The following is a 16958-nucleotide window of genomic DNA, read 5'->3' on the forward strand; positions in this document are numbered from 1 at the left end:
CGTGTTTCACATGATCAGTTATTTCCATTTGCATCTACTTTGCCATTTATTTGATCTGTGTTAAGCCCTTCCTGCTTTCTTGGTAGACTTGACATGACAGACTACACTACTCTTATATCGTATCATTTAATCTATCCGCCTCTTAAGAATGACACTTTTACCAGAGATTACATTTTTTTTCAGCCACATTTACAACTTATATTGAAAGATAAATGTTTTTATGACATGACAACACTATGGTTAAAGTTTGGTGATGTTTAGGCACAAAAATGAACAGAACAGACTCAACTTTATCACTACAGGCCAGAGTAAACTGTATTTTCATGTAAAACTACATTGTTGTTGTAGGACTGTGGGTGTTTATATGTATGTGTGTATATCCCTCTTTCAGTTTTGAGTCAATGAATAAAACCTCAAACATCAAGACAGTGAATATAGAACAATGTGACACCTTTGCAGTGTTTGGCCTTTTATTCTGGCTTATTGTTAACAACTTACTTTGTCTTTCTCATTGTCTGTGTCTCTCGCCCTCTGCCTCCAGTGGAGGCTGTGGTGGAGTTCGACTATGAGGCTCAGCAGGATGATGAGTTGAGCCTGACGGTGGGCGACATCATCGTGAACATACGGCGGGACGATGGAGGATGGTGGGAGGGCGAGCTGGGCGGACGCAGGGGCTTGTTCCCGGATAACTTCGTCAGGGTGAGTAATCACAGTCAACCTACCCCCCTCTGCGCCCCGACTCCTGCCCCCCCCCCCCTCAACACTTCCTTTTCTGTCTTTCTTCGCTCATTCTCACTCTCTTACGTGCTTCACAAACCCACATAAATAGCAGCAGAGTAAACATCCAGTTTCCAGCGTCACTTCAGTGTGGTTTACTTTTGATGTTCATGTGCTTCCACCTTTTGCAAAGTGAGGTGAGGGTTTAGGTTTAAAAGTAGGATTACGTGGAGATTAAGAGATAAGGTTTCGTTAGGGTTGAGTTTGTGGTCAGACCTTAGATTAAGGTTAAGATTGGGTTAGTTTAAAGGCAGATGCTGCCACAGACTGAGTGAGTCTGCAGGTATGAACAGATTAAGCCAGTTTTTAGTTTTTTTTTCTTCTGTTATTGCCTCCTTTGGAAACCAATATTATTTTATATCTTCCTTACATCTAAATGTATTGCATTTGAAACCAGTGACAGCATTGTGAAATATTTATCACATGCAGCACACAAAGTATGTTGTTTATATCCAAATATAACATATTAGTGGCAAGAAAAATAACAGAAAAAGTCTGTTAGCTTTTCTGTTAATGCTTGTGGAAACATGTTTGTCCAAAATCACCCGTATTGATTCTACTGGGTTGTAGATTTTCTTCAGAAAGATGGAAGTTTTAAGTCTCACTGCAGTTAACAAATGCTGATAAAGCCTGAAAAAAAGAGCAAGGTTAGAACAAAGTTTGTACCAACGGTAGTCTGACCTGATCTAAATGTAAAAGTATTTATACTTGTCTTGAAACGTCAGAAAAATGTGAGGAAGGGGGATCAGATGCTATTTGACTGTCTGATAAGCACTTCTGATTAAGTTTACTGATGCCTCAAGACTCCTACAGTACATTCAGAGGCCCTGTTGGTCTAGTTCTAGCTGGCAGTGGTCTAGCAACACAGAAATTGAGCTAAAAATGTTTGATGGGCTTGCGAAATTAGTGCATCTCATGATTTCCTCTTTCTCTCGCCTCCAACTTTACTTTTCTGGTTTTCATATATCATGGTGAATATTGTGTGAATCTGTTTTTAAAACTGTGACTGCTCCACCCGTCCACCCACAGCGGACACTGTGATCGCTGGGGTAAACATGGGGATTTTCTATGAAACAAAGAAAGCTGCATTCATTAAGAACTAAAATGATTAGCAACAAGTTGGATAATCAATTCAAGTGGTTATTTAAGCAAAACTTCCAACGAAATCAGCCTCTCAATGTGAATATTTATTGCTCTTAGGATAGAGAACTGACCATCTTTGGGTTTTGGACTACTGATCGGACAAAAGAAGACATTTGAAGATGTCACACAGGTTCTGAGAACATGGACAATCTGTACCATTTTCACCAATTCATTTTATAGACTTTGTTACAGACAGCTCTAGTTCACATCCTTTCTGTCAGAGGGTGATAGATGAAAGCATCTAGTAGGACAGATCTGATGATTCAACTTCAAGGGCCATTGTTTTTTCAGTCCAGTCTGCTGGTGGCTCAAAGTGAATCAGACGTGTTGGTGTGAGTAAAGGTTCGAGAATGAGCAAAGGCAGTCAAAGCCTCTGATATGCATAGTAAAACAGTCTGTTTGCGGTGATGAGAAGAGGGAAGTATTTTGTTCACTGTACCGTGAGGGGAAGTAGAAAAATTCCACAAGTCAAGGGCGACAGAGTGCTGTTCACATTTTGACAGCGCTGAAGAAGTCAGGTGGTCGACTGTGCAGCCAGGCTTTATTTGTGCTGACTGAATGTCACAGCTCTCATTCACTGTCAGGGAGCCGGACAATGGGCCTGTGAAGGCTCATGTACAGTGTTTGCGTGGGTGTGTGTGTGTGTGTGTGCGTGAGAGAGAGAGAGAGAGAGAGACGGAGGGAGGCTGTGAGTAATGCAGTAATTCCAGACTGGTCTGTCACAAGACTGCAGTTATGGGAATCAGTGACATTAAGCTTTGCAATGCTGGTGTGTGTGAGTGTGGGATGTGGACAGGTTCAAATGGGGGCAGGAAGTGAGGGTATGCAAGCAGCCTCCATCATGACTGACAACCTACGACTGAGATTATCCTGGTTAAAAGTCACTGAATTCACTTTTTCAGTAAGAAAGGCCTGTTTGTATCCACTCAGAGTTGCGATTTGCGAAGGGTCGGCTCAGGTTAAGGAGCTGCTAATTCTGGACTTTGTCAGTCTTGTTAGGCGGTTAATTGATCAAATCAACCAATGATACAGAGATCATGAGACTGTAGGCTACCAGTGCCTGCTGTGTTTGTCAAAGTCTGGAGCAGTTATTTGCTATTCAACAAATGATGATGATTCAAACAACCAAATAGCTCACAGCGGAAATGAAGACATAAACCATATCTTTTAAAAGATGCTGATAATCATCTTCTGTCAACTGTTTCTCATGAACAGGGAACTCCAGTATCGCTGTCAAGTACAATACAAGTACTTTAAAAGACTAATGATGATATTAGGACACAAACGACAATTATTGTCACATTTGATTGACCTGCTGAATAATTCCTCAGTTCTTCAGTTAAGTGATTCGTCTGTGTCTGAAAACAGTCTGGGAAGAAGCGCTGTAATGATCTGACTCCTGTGGATTAGACAGGCAGGTGTTACAAATCTGAGTCCCTCGCTCTGATTTGACATAAAATGCTTAACATCGCTCTTCATGGTGCAGAAGAGCAGCTGGATTTGCTGTTGTCACTGCGGATGTCTGACAGTACAGCATGGTAAAGTCTACATTCCTTTTTATTTACCAGTGTATCTTATTGAATTAAACTTTAGCAAATAAACATATTTTATTTAAAAGGCACACATTATGCAAAAATGCACGTCTTAATGTTTTAAGAGTTAACTTAATGTTTAAAAAATCTTTTTTTTCTGTCAGTCTGAGCAGTGTTGCACAATGCAATGTAAGAAAAAGGGGGGAAAACATATTTTGCGTCATTGTTCCTGTGCATTTCACAAGGTTTTTTCAAGCATATCCTCTGTTTCCCCATTCCTTCTCCCTACGTCTGAGTAACGGCCACAAAGGCTGCAGCTCATTGTTTATCATTATCTGTGGCTGGGAGGAAAGGTCAGAGGTCTGGTGATAGGGGATGCACAAAGCAATGTTTAGCACTAAGGCATTGCAGTGTAAAGCACATACTTTCTGTCAGGCCTTTTCACATTATACAGACAAACACACAAGCAACAGTGCAGTGTACATTATGCAGGTGTTTCCTGTTCAGATATGATGAATCATGTTGTCTTCCTCTCCTCTTTTCAGCTGGGTTTCCTTTAACTCTGCGTTACCTCCATATCCCCACAGGAGGAATTGCAGTAGAGCATGAATGCGGTCCAAGTAGTAACAAAGGCCTCCAAGAACAGTAGAGTTAGCTTTGTCTTTGATTTCTCCTGCAAAACCTTGTTGGGCTTCACTATACAGTGAATGACACATAGTGAAACCGCATGTTTCTTTGTCTGTAAAACTATTGGGCTCCTTTCCCCAATGCCCCCCAGTTTCACAGATAGGTGTGAAATCACCCCCGCGCCCAGCTCCACTGTCACCATTGGCCGGAGGGGACACATGATTTTACGACCGCAGGCCCACAAAACCAGTTCACCCCCACTGAACTCTCTCTCTTTCTCATCGTCTCTCCTGAAGTGGAGAGACCAGGTCTTTCCTGCTCCCTCTCCTCCTGCAGAGGAGAGACCAGCTCTCCTGATCTTTCCTGAAGAGGAGAGACCAGCTCAACTCAGCTGAGCTCTGCCTCAGTGTGGTCTGTCCAGAGCAGCCACCTCCTTCATGGTAGCGACACAAGGTCCTGCCTGAAGTAAGCAGATCAGCGCCAGCAGGCACGACCCAGAGTCTGCCAGCTGATAACCAGAACCAACAACAGGAGCACACCAGCAAGTTAGCACAGAGCTGCTAACTAACAGGAACAAAGGAGCGACCGGATTCCTCCAGCCTGCAACCACACAGCACGGACACGAACCACACCTTTCCTCCAGCAACAAGCTGAGAAAGCAGCACCCTCAAGGACACTCCGTCTCCCCTTTTAAGGACTGGTAACAAACTCTAACTGGGCATAATTAGCATAGCATTACTGCATACATGGTTTACCCTTGTTAATGTATTGACTTGCTTTAATGTTCATTGAGTTTGATTATTGTGATGTGTTGTAGATTACTGTGCATCCATTAAGTTTAGTGATGTTAGCCTACAAACTAACCATCCTGTCTTAACCTGCACCTTTATCTCTCTCACACACACAGTCTGGCAACAGGCCACTGAGGGACAAGGCTAAGCTAACAGCACTTAGCTTTCCTTTGTCTGCCTCTGACCCACACCCCAGGGGGTCTGGCCATCACCATTTGGTCTCTCTCCCCCACCTTTGTGGGACCCATCTCACATTCCTCAGCCTTATCACACACACACACACACACACACACACTCTTACACTCATATTATTCTAGTTTAGTCATAGAGATTTAGTTAGATTGTTTGATTGATTTTGTTTCTGCAACAGCAGATGTCTTTAACACCTACTCTGCTCCAGCCGTACTTACAACCGAAGTACAAGTCCTTAATGCATAACAAATGATGTCCCTGAATTTTGCTCTGTTTTAATAAATGTTTTAATACTTGCTGTCTCCGTTAATGTTGTACAATTGTGGACACTGCCAACCTCTACACTGTCAAGAACTCCAAAAATCCTTCAGCTAGCTATCAATGTGGTAATTTTGGTAGTAATTATTAAATTAATTATAAAACATAATTCCAAATTGATAGTTTAGTATTTTTATGAGACTAAATCAATTAAAACGGCTGTCTTTTCCTCGTTTTTCGAGGTGGTGCCCCAATCGAGGTGGACTTTAATCAAAGTTCATTTATTTTAATAATTATTAATTATCTTTGATAATCATTAATTATTTCTGATAGCCAAATTGAACATTACCACTTGTTAAAGCACAACAAATGGTGTCCCGTGTGAGGCAGAGTACTGTTGGCAATTGTTCATATTTGTACAATATTAATTTTCAGCAAAATTTTGGTCAAAACCAAAATTTTTGAAAAACTTTAAAACGAGCAAAATTATTTTTTTAACCACTAGTCAGTCACAGAAGTACTTCCAGCTGTACTTTCAAGTGCATTGTGGTGAAAATCAATCTAACTAAATTAAGCTAAAAGCAATTTGAAGAGTTAGTGTAGTGTACTGTGAATTAAGGCTAAAGCTAATGCTAATACTGGTGCCTATGTTTGAAAGCAAACATTGAAAGCCCCATAGTGTTACATTTAGAGCTTGCTACTGCTGCTAACCCTTCAGGTAAACCTATCCTGTAGGAAGATTTTTGGTTCTGCATTTGAATGTCACACATTCAATGCAATCTGTCCATTTGCTGTTAACTTAAGTGCTTCCTGTTTGTTAAGACACAGCGTGCCACCGGCCCTGTGAACTTAGAGCTTGAACCTGGCTGTTACTGCCGTGCATTTCAGCCTGATTAAGAAATAGAGCCTGAGAGAGAGCCACAGCGTGCTATCAGCCCTGTGAAGTTAGTACCTAGCTGCAACTGCCACGTGTTCCAGCTTGAGTAACTTAAAGAGACATTCCTAACTGTTACTGCCGTGCATTTCAGCTAGAGAGTCAAAATTTTGGTGAGTAAACTTTTTTTGTGTAAATCTACATTTACCTTAATTGGCCGTAGTTTGCTATCCCCACCAGTTCCACTAGATAGTGTATAACTACCTTCTAGTGTAGGCCACCACAGTGTTAGGCTAGTAGTATTCCCCAAGCTACACTTCAAGGTGTCTGCCACCGCAACACCACAGCCAACCACTTGAAATTTCGCATTTTAACTTGTTTTACCTCACCCCTTTTCAGGCAACAATGGAGAACCCCTGTGTAGAACAGTTTATTTCTTCCCTAGCACAGAGCCTAAAGCCCGGCTACCCCGAATTCATTAACAAATTGAATTTCAGTAAGTGTACAGAAGAGATAGACTCCCTACTCAACGACAGGTGTGATGCACAGACTGCATCCAAGGGCTCCTTGTTAAAATGCTTGCTTTTGACTTTTCACAGGCAAACCAGCCTCGCCCTTCAGAGTAGAGCAGCCATAGAGAAGGAGGTAGAAATCCTGAGAGCGCAAAATGCTAGCCTCTTCCATGAGGTTCAGATGGCTAATAAGAAAGCCCTGCGCTACTTAGAAGACCTGCACACAGCAGAGTTAGATCTCTGTTCACAGAAAGAAGAAATGTATAGACTGAAGTCAGAACATTTGGCCCGACCAGAGTCGATCAGCCAGTGTGATTCCGGTTACTCCGATTCACACTCTTCTACCAGTGACAGGTTCAGTTTTTCCCCAAACAGAGGACATGAATTATTCCCACCTGAACACAAGTTCTTGGGAATGAAGTCAGCCCCTCAGCCTCCGCTGAGAGACCGAGCTCAAAGCCACCTGACTTCCCATTCCTCTGAAACAGACATAGAGGAGTTGTCTAGCATATCTTCTAGAAGATATTCCGTCCCAAGTCCCTCATTCACATCACTGCACGACACATTTCTCCATGCTTGTCCCTCCAAAGATGGGACTAGAACAGTCCAGGACTGCTCAGCCTCCTCTCTGCATCACCGTCAGAGTGGCCGCTGTTCAGCCCCTGTTCTTCCACCACAGAGAAGTGTAGGGCATGATTTACATATCAATGACACTAGCTTAGTCTCGCCTTCACAGAGTCCCCGCCTTGAAGAGCTTGAGCTTCTAGCTAGAAGCATTGACAGGTTTGATCCAGACAACTGTGATCACCAAGTTGAGGACTATTTCAGGGAGCTAGACTACAACTTAATTGACTTACCCCATGCAACTGAAAGGGAGAAAGTTAGACTTGTGTGGAAAACCAGCTCTAAAGCAGCCCACAAGTTTATACAGTCACGACCTCCCAGTGTCAGAAATGAGTATAAATTGCTACGTCAAGCACTGACAGAAGAATTTTCCTGTGCCACTGACGACACCACAGCAATAGTTGCGGCCCTACAAATTAAGCATGCCCGTCGTGAGCATCCAAAAGAGTACTACAAACGTTTGAGACAGGCATATTTCCAGGGAAAGAATGCACCAGGCTTAGAAGAAAGCTCCACCTTCAAGGCCTTATTCTTGAGGAACCTCCACCCATGTGTGCGCACTCACGTTGTACTCAGGACACAAGAAGGTGACCCCTCATTGCAGGAGATCCGGAAGATGACACAGGTAGTCTGGGAAACTATTGTCTCTTCCAAAGCAAGGGGGGGGACAAGTGAGCCACCCAGCTCACACACCAAGGTGTTAAACAGGTCAGCTGCCCCAAAAGTTCACCCTCACAACAGACGGAAGGGGGGTGACAAAAGACCACATAGGGACACTGAGCGTAACCACCAGGTCCGTCCACTGCCCAGGGATAGACATTCCAAGCATAGGAGCAGGAGACTGCCATATGCAGAAATCCAGGCAAGGAACAATGACCAGGTAGCGTACGGGTCAGATGATGACTACAGCATCTCTGACTGCAGCTCAGAACATGGCCATAATCTACCCGACACTGACAGTGACTCTGAATGTCTCTCTCCCTCTGGCTACCAGGAGCGTTACAGCCCTGGGCCAAGAAAGAATAAGAGCTCTAGAGCTCACTCCTTTTGGTCATGGCAGCACTGACCAGATGACAGACACCCAATCTACCTCACCTTCACTACAGTTATTTAGGCAAATTTGAATTTGTTAGCAACAGCAGCAAACTCATTTGAGCACTCAGTAATAAACAAACATTACTGAAAGCCTAAATTCTGATTGGATTCAACACCACTGCTCAACTTCCAAGTACACTTGGACCAACTTCATATTTTGTCAGTAAAATCATACAAAACACACGTAGGACACACTGTTATGACTTTGTCATTTTAGGTGCCTCTATCTCTGCTACATAACACTGACATTTCCTGTTCCCACTAACCCTCACTAACAACTGAGAAACACAGGTTATTAGGATGCAGTATGTCATTGTTGTGTATGAAGAACTGTTTTGTAATGTATGTCTGTTCTAGCTTAGCCAAGATAGATTCAGCATATGCCCAGTTGGATAACAAACTGCCCAGTAGTTACCAACTTGTTTCACCTGGACTGACAAAAATGAACAATGGCCGAAACATGCACAATTATCCCATCAGCATCCCACATCAGGTGACATCCTGATGGCAGGGGGGATGTTGGGCTTCACTATACAGTGAATGACACATAGTGAAACCGCATGTTTCTTTGTCTGTAAAACTATTGGGCTCCTTTCCCCAATGCCCCCCAGTTTCACAGATAGGTGTGAAATCACCCCCGCGCCCAGCTCCACTGTCACCATTGGCCGGAGGGGACACATGATTTTACGACCGCAGGCCCACAAAACCAGTTCACCCCCACTGAACTCTCTCTCTTTCTCATCGTCTCTCCTGAAGTGGAGAGACCAGGTCTTTCCTGCTCCCTCTCCTCCTGCAGAGGAGAGACCAGCTCTCCTGATCTTTCCTGAAGAGGAGAGACCAGCTCAACTCAGCTGAGCTCTGCCTCAGTGTGGTCTGTCCAGAGCAGCCACCTCCTTCATGGTAGCGACACAAGGTCCTGCCTGAAGTAAGCAGATCAGCGCCAGCAGGCACGACCCAGAGTCTGCCAGCTGATAACCAGAACCAACAACAGGAGCACACCAGCAAGTTAGCACAGAGCTGCTAACTAACAGGAACAAAGGAGCGACCGGATTCCTCCAGCCTGCAACCACACAGCACGGACACGAACCACACCTTTCCTCCAGCAACAAGCTGAGAAAGCAGCACCCTCAAGGACACTCCGTCTCCCCTTTTAAGGACTGGTAACAAACTCTAACTGGGCATAATTAGCATAGCATTACTGCATACATGGTTTACCCTTGTTAATGTATTGACTTGCTTTAATGTTCATTGAGTTTGATTATTGTGATGTGTTGTAGATTACTGTGCATCCATTAAGTTTAGTGATGTTAGCCTACAAACTAACCATCCTGTCTTAACCTGCACCTTTATCTCTCTCACACACACAGTCTGGCAACAGGCCACTGAGGGACAAGGCTAAGCTAACAGCACTTAGCTTTCCTTTGTCTGCCTCTGACCCACACCCCAGGGGGTCTGGCCATCACCATTTGGTCTCTCTCCCCCACCTTTGTGGGACCCATCTCACATTCCTCAGCCTTATCACACACACACACACACACACACACACTCTTACACTCATATTATTCTAGTTTAGTCATAGAGATTTAGTTAGATTGTTTGATTGATTTTGTTTCTGCAACAGCAGATGTCTTTAACACCTACTCTGCTCCAGCCGTACTTACAACCGAAGTACAAGTCCTTAATGCATAACAAATGATGTCCCTGAATTTTGCTCTGTTTTAATAAATGTTTTAATACTTGCTGTCTCCGTTAATGTTGTACAATTGTGGACACTGCCAACCTCTACACTGTCAAGAACTCCAAAAATCCTTCAGCTAGCTATCAATGTGGTAATTTTGGTAGTAATTATTAAATTAATTATAAAACATAATTCCAAATTGATAGTTTAGTATTTTTATGAGACTAAATCAATTAAAACGGCTGTCTTTTCCTCGTTTTTCGAGGTGGTGCCCCAATCGAGGTGGACTTTAATCAAAGTTCATTTATTTTAATAATTATTAATTATCTTTGATAATCATTAATTATTTCTGATAGCCAAATTGAACATTACCACTTGTTAAAGCACAACAACCTCACAGTCGTTAGTCTCTGGTTCCAAACTTAAATATATTAATTATTTAAAACAAGCAGCTTTAATAGATAACAGATGTTACTTGAATTTATTTTCCATTACTTTTCATGAAGCATAAAGCCAGTAAACATAGGCTTTTCTTCACTAGTGATAAAAAAAGGAAGCTCTGAGCTAACAAATGGCTGCTGTGGGTTTTTGCGTAGGTTGGCTTGTGCAGTGTCTCCGAGTTAAAAGTGTTTTTTCTTTCCCAGTCAGTCTGTGTGTCTTTGCATGTGAGTTTCTGAATGAATGTGTGTTGTGTCTCTATCTGTTTTTGCAGCACATGAAGGCATGCAATATAGAGTGTTAGAGTCGGTCCATCTGCACTCTGACTGCACAATCAATGTCTGCTTTTTTCTCCTGGTTCTACATCAACACTGCATTAGCCTACTTAACTAACTGCAAATGCCAAATGTGGAGGAAAGGTAGCTGTGTGAGTGGCTTTACATCAGTGGACAAGAGTCATAAAACATGGTAGGTAGGTAGGTTTTGGCACTTTTGCTTGTAAAGTAACATTAACACTCATAGATTAACAAATGAATTGTTGATTGATTTTCTGTAGACTGACCATAGATGTGATCTTTAAGAAGAAATGCACCTCTTAACTTATATATCTACATATCTTACACGTCCGCTAGCTGCTACCTCACACCTTCATATAAAAAATGAATTTGCATAGCTGTTCTCTATAGCCACCTAAGTTGTTGCTTCTTAAACCACAAAGTCTCATTTTCTGTTCCTAAGAATGTTAAATACAGAAGATGTGATGCAGGTGTGGAGATTTATTTTTTTTAACTTGTTTAACTAACTAACTTGACAGAAATATACTGAGTGATGGAAATGAATGTAACGAGTAAAGTAATGCTAATTAATTAATTTACTGCTGTGTAATTACGTTTTATGAGTCTATGCACTGAGTGATTAATTCCATTTTTCAAGTAACACTGAACCTACTTCATGCAGTACTGCTACCAGCAGACTGACGAGATTAGTGACTACTGTTAGCTGGTGCATGGTGGAGGGTTTGGTGGAGAGCAAACAAGAGCTAGAAGGAGCATTCGTGTTGGACTTAAATTCATCTCGTGTCCAGAGACTTGACTCCAAATTAATGACACTGTTGCTCTGTATAAGTGTATTTATAGCTTGACCCAAAATTGCCTTAAAAAATCAATTCATGCACATTTAAGAAATAGTTCAACACTTTGGGAAGTATGCTTATTGTTTTTCTTTCCAAGAGTTAGATGAGAGGAGCGATACCACTGTCGTTAGTGTACCCTAAATATGAAACTAAAGTCAGGAGGCAGGCATCTTAGATCAGCTTAGAAGTGGAAGCAGTCTGGTTCTGTCCAAAGAAGAAATAAAACATGTATATGCATATATATGCATACAGTATTTATAGAGAGGAGACAGGCAAGACAAATCTTATGTTGTTGAATCCAGTTTTCGCTCTGTTACGTGCTCTCATGCTGTGGTTTCCCTGCTCTGTCCTTAGGTTTTAATCCATCACTCCTTGTCCTGAATTTAATTGGCAGCTCTGCTACTTTTCTGCTGAGCACACAAAAGTCCCACTTTCTCCAGCGTTACGTCCAGTCTCCAACCTTTTAGCTTCTAAAATGGCTCTCAGCCCCATGGATGTCTTCCCTTGTTGATATTTTTGGATCTCGGAGGCTCATTAAGACTTTCACGCCGCACCAGGCCACACACAACCAGAGTGTGTGTGAGGGGTTGGATTCTGTGAGTCAGTATACCCGGGCCCGTATGCTTCACTGAGCTGCGTTCGCCACAGGCCAGGGCTTATGAAACAGTGTCATGATGAATGTGGTGTAGAGATGTGAACAGCTATGTCAGGTTTTTCTGGGTCTCATTCATGTGTGTGAAAGTCTCCCTGTTTGTTGTCTCCCCATCTGCCGGCTTGTTGATTCTTCTGTCTCTCTGCATGCTCGTCTGCCCGTCTCTCTCCTTGTCTTGTGATTTTTTCACGCAATTGAAAGTCATGTGGATGGAGAGTTAGCAGAGGGAGAGGATGCAGCAGTGAAGGAGGCGACAGAGCTCTGTTGTGTGTATGTGCTTGTCCGAGCTCTGGTTGGTCGTCTGCAGGTAAACAGTGAGGGTCACCTGGGTTACTGACATCTAATAGTGCTGCTCCACCGCAGACGGAACAAACTCATTTGCATTTATTGAATACATATGCAAGTCTACTGCATAACAAATAACCTCATAACCTTTAGGTATATGAGGTTAGGTATATATGTAGGTGTATCATTCTAGTCTTACTCCTTCACAGATTATGTGAAATGTATTTATTTTTTCTATGATTACTTCATTAATTACATATCATTGTCATGGTAATGATGTCAGACTATGACAGAAATGTGACCAAATTAAGTTATTCAGTCTGTAAAACTCTAATTATTTATGACAATGAAGGGCTTAAAGTAGCATTTAGACAAACAAGTATTCTTATAATTGCAGCTTTAACACTGTGATTCATTAGATTCTTTCCTCTTTCTTTCTCTGCTATCTTGCTGAATTCTTGCCTTGTTTCTGTTTCTGTAACCTACATTTTCATAACTGAAACTACCTTTTTTTTTTGCATCCCTCCCACCATCCTTCCTCACCTCCTCCTCCTCTTCTTCCTCCACTCATCACCTCTTGTTCCTTTCTCTTTGCAGGAGATAAAGAAAGAAGGAAAGAGGGATGGAGGACAGGCAGGCATGATCAGATCTGACCTTTCCAATGGCAGGGCCAGCCCTGTGTCCGACTCCAGCACACGGCCGGGCAAGAAAGGTACACGACTCTCACACACACACTCACACACACACACACACACACACACACACACACAGTCACATTGAGATTTTTGCACAAAACGTATGAATATACAAGAACATTAATCAAGTGACACATTGTTAATCATTATATATTTCCTGGTTCCAGCTTCTCAAATATGAGTTTTCTGATTTCCCTTTTAGATATTTTAATAACTTCAATAAGTTTTTGATCATTTTGAGCTTTGTACTGTTGTTTGGACAAAACCAGAATTGTGAAGGAGTCACTTTGGGCTCAGGGTCATTGTGACGGCATTTCTCTCTATTTTCTCCATTTTTACCAGTGAATGGAGAAAATAACCAGCAGATTAATCCATAATGGAAATAATTAATAGTTGCAGTCCGATATAAAACAGTTGAAAATTAGTAAAATCCTGTTTTACACTGAAAGAGCCATTTTTCTGCACCAAGTACTTTAATACTTTAAGTACATGTTCATGATTTTACAAACATACGCAAGTATCATTTTCAATGCAAGCCCCTCACTTTAATGGAGTATTTCCACAGTTTATACTTGTACTTTTACTAATGTAAAGCATGTGAGTACTCGCTCCACCACTGCACCACTACATGCAAACTGCACACACCCTCACATGTGCCACTTTAAGATTTACACAAGGAAGAGCGACACCTTATGGACAAAAAAGGGATTGCACAGTTACGTCTTAATGCCCCAGCTGGTGGGGAATGAGTCAAGAGTAATGAGCAGGCTAATGAGTGTAAGACAAACAACTGCAAGGCCAGTGTGAAGCGTTTGGTGTCTTTGCTGGTCAGTGAGACTGTCCTCTGATGAAAGGTCAAAGGTCAGCGTTGTCTGTCTACAGCCATGAGGGCTTTTAATAAGTCAGTCAGTAGCCACCTGCTCACTCACTGTAAGTCATGGATTAAATGTGTGAGCGAACTGTGTCACATGTAAGCCTGGAATATGTCTGTATGTGCTGTTCACCTGTGTGTTTGTGTGTGTGTGTGTGTGTGTGTGTGTGTGTGTGTGTGTGTGTGTGTGTGTGTGTGTGTGTGTGTGTGTGTGTGTGTGTGTGTGTGTGTGTGTGTGTGTGTGTGTGTGTGTGCGCAGGAGAGCAGATCCGTAAGCGGAGATGTAAAGCAGCATTCAGCTACGTGCCTCAGCATGAAGATGAGCTGGAGCTGAAAATAGGAGACATCATTGAGATCATCGCCGAGGTACGGCTGATCGCTGTTTACTGGACTCATAATGGAGCTTTTCATTAGAAACAGCATCACAAACTGATGTCTTCCTGCCACATTTATCATTTGTTTTATGACGTGTTGAGAAAAGGTCCTGGTATTGTGCACAGTGGCTCACTGTGATTGGTTAACAAAATCACTTTTACCTGAAACGTTTGGCTTTTCCGTATGTTACTGTGTGTTTTCTGTGCGTCCAGGTGGAGGAGGGCTGGTGGGAGGGATTTCTAAATGGGAAAAGTGGAATGTTTCCCTCCAATTTCACCAAAGAGATCCAGATAGAGTCGGACACGCCCTCTATAGACACGCCCATCTCACAGGAGGACCTGCGCAGCAGCCGCACAAGTGAGTCTCAGCCGATCAGAGAGAAGTGGGAAGGGACCCGAAATGAAAATAAGACATAAAGAACTGGCTCTGGGTGCAAAATCAGTTTTCATGTAATTATCACACGAATAAGATAAATAATTCTTCCTTTGCAGGGGTGCTGTAACACACTAATATGTATTGTCTGTGTGTGTGTGTGTGTGTGTGTGTGTGTGTGTAGGTAAGGACAGCCCCGGCAGTGAAAGTGATGGAGGGGACAGTCGGTCAGAAACGGGCTCAGGAGAAATCCAGCCCAAGAAGGTAAGAATGATTGATGGTGTCACTTTGGGCTGAGAGATTAATCAGCTGATGAATGCAGAGCCGAAATAATCATCAGCTGCCGTCCGACACAAAACGGCTCAAAATGAGCTCCACCTCAACAGCAGCAGCAGTAAAACACTGTCTTTTACCTTCATGCATGATGAATATTAATCTAATGATAGAATATATCACAGTAAAACAGCCACAGAGGAAGTTTTACTGATTTCAGTACTTTTACCTTATATTTATTTACTCAAGTAACATTTTCAGTGCAGGACTTTATTCATACAGTGTGGTATAAGTACTTGTACTTACATAACAGATATGAATACTTCAAGAGTTTTTAAATTTCCAGCATTTCCTCTCAGATTTTTTTATGTGCAAATTGAAAATTTGCATATACCCAAGTGGATGGAATCACACCTCGTGTCAGAGTGAATGAATGAAGTGAAACAAAATGATAATTCTGTCTGATTATCAGGTTAACTTTTCTCTCTCTCTTTTTATTTGGATTTTAGTTTTCTTTGCCCATTTTGTTTTGTTTTGTAATCAAATCCTTTGGCTCTCACATTCTTTTCTATATTTTTCTCTGTTTTATGTGAACTGTTCTTGGGGAAATTAAGCTGTTAGTTACACAGAGGGTTTGGTGTAGTCATTGGAGTTAAACTGCAGAAAAGCAGACTTTCGCAAAGGTCTTCCTTTTTTGAATTACAAAATCTCATGTAGGTTCCTTTCAGGTTTTTTTATGTGCAAATCTAACAACATGTCTTAAGTCCCAGCTTGTGTGTCGACAGTGCAGCTGCAACGGTTTCCCACCAGTTTCGGCTGCACCGAAACTGGTGGGAATCAAAGGTGACAACAGCTGCTGCCACACACGAAGCACGCTGGCAACTTTCCCCCAAACCGCAGGTTTCTGGTGAAATGCCCCTTTACATAATGCATTACATTTCAGGGTTTTATTGTGTCTCAGTCCACCTCTGAAATCCACCCGCAGGTCCGAGGGTTTGGCTTTGGTGACATCTTCAAAGACCAGCCCATCAAGCTGAGACCTCGCTCTATGGAAGTGGACTCAGAGGGGGACAAGGTGACACACACACACACACACACACACACACACACACACACACTGGAAACACAGCCTGTGTACATTTTTCGATACTGTGATCATTGCATTGTGAGCAGTGAAGGAAGGAAGTCCCAGTCTGGGCTCCTCCCCTTCCTCTGTTTCAGTTTTACAGTGCAGGAAGTGGTTTTAATGTTGACACACACACACACACACACAGAGAGAGACAGACACACACACAGACACACACAAGAACACATCCTGCAGGGATTTGACAAGCAAAGCAGAAGTGAGAGCTCCACTGAGCAGAGAGAGAGAGAGAAAGAGAGAGAGAGGAGGGAGGTAATACAGTTTTACACTTACGTTTACATATTCACACACACACTGTCTCCTGCTGCTGCTGCCGGCGCTGATGTAGCAAAGCTTCGTCTGTCTGTCTGTCTGTGTTTAAGTGGAACCAGAGGAGAGGACGGTAAGGTCAAGGCTTCTCTGTTTCTGTTCCCCTCTTTTTTTTTTTTTTACTCTCTTTTTATTTAGATTTTAGTTTTCTGTGTCCATTTAGTTTTGTTATCGTTCTTTGGCTCTCTGTTCTTGTGAAATTAAGCTGTTAGTCACACACAGGGTTTGGTGTAGTCACTGGAGTCAAACTGCAGAAAAGCAGACTTTCGCAAAGGTCTTCCTTTTTAGATTTCAAGATAAATTGAAAGT

General features: G+C 42.5%; 1 protein-coding gene across 1 annotated transcript in view; it reads left to right on the forward strand.

Annotated features, from left to right (window-relative positions):
- Window positions 1-16958, forward strand: part of sh3kbp1 (SH3-domain kinase binding protein 1) — a 32899-nt gene that overhangs the window by 4934 nt on the left and 11007 nt on the right. Inside the window, exons 2-7 of the mRNA XM_070853081.1 lie at window positions 542-699; window positions 13208-13322; window positions 14436-14542; window positions 14764-14908; window positions 15108-15187; window positions 16182-16271. Of these exons, the coding sequence (XP_070709182.1) occupies window positions 542-699; window positions 13208-13322; window positions 14436-14542; window positions 14764-14908; window positions 15108-15187; window positions 16182-16271 (695 nt within the window). The remainder of the gene's footprint in view (window positions 1-541; window positions 700-13207; window positions 13323-14435; window positions 14543-14763; window positions 14909-15107; window positions 15188-16181; window positions 16272-16958) is intronic.

Source organism: Pempheris klunzingeri, chromosome 21, assembly GCF_042242105.1.
Source record: "Pempheris klunzingeri isolate RE-2024b chromosome 21, fPemKlu1.hap1, whole genome shotgun sequence".
NCBI lineage: Eukaryota > Metazoa > Chordata > Actinopteri > Acropomatiformes > Pempheridae > Pempheris > Pempheris klunzingeri.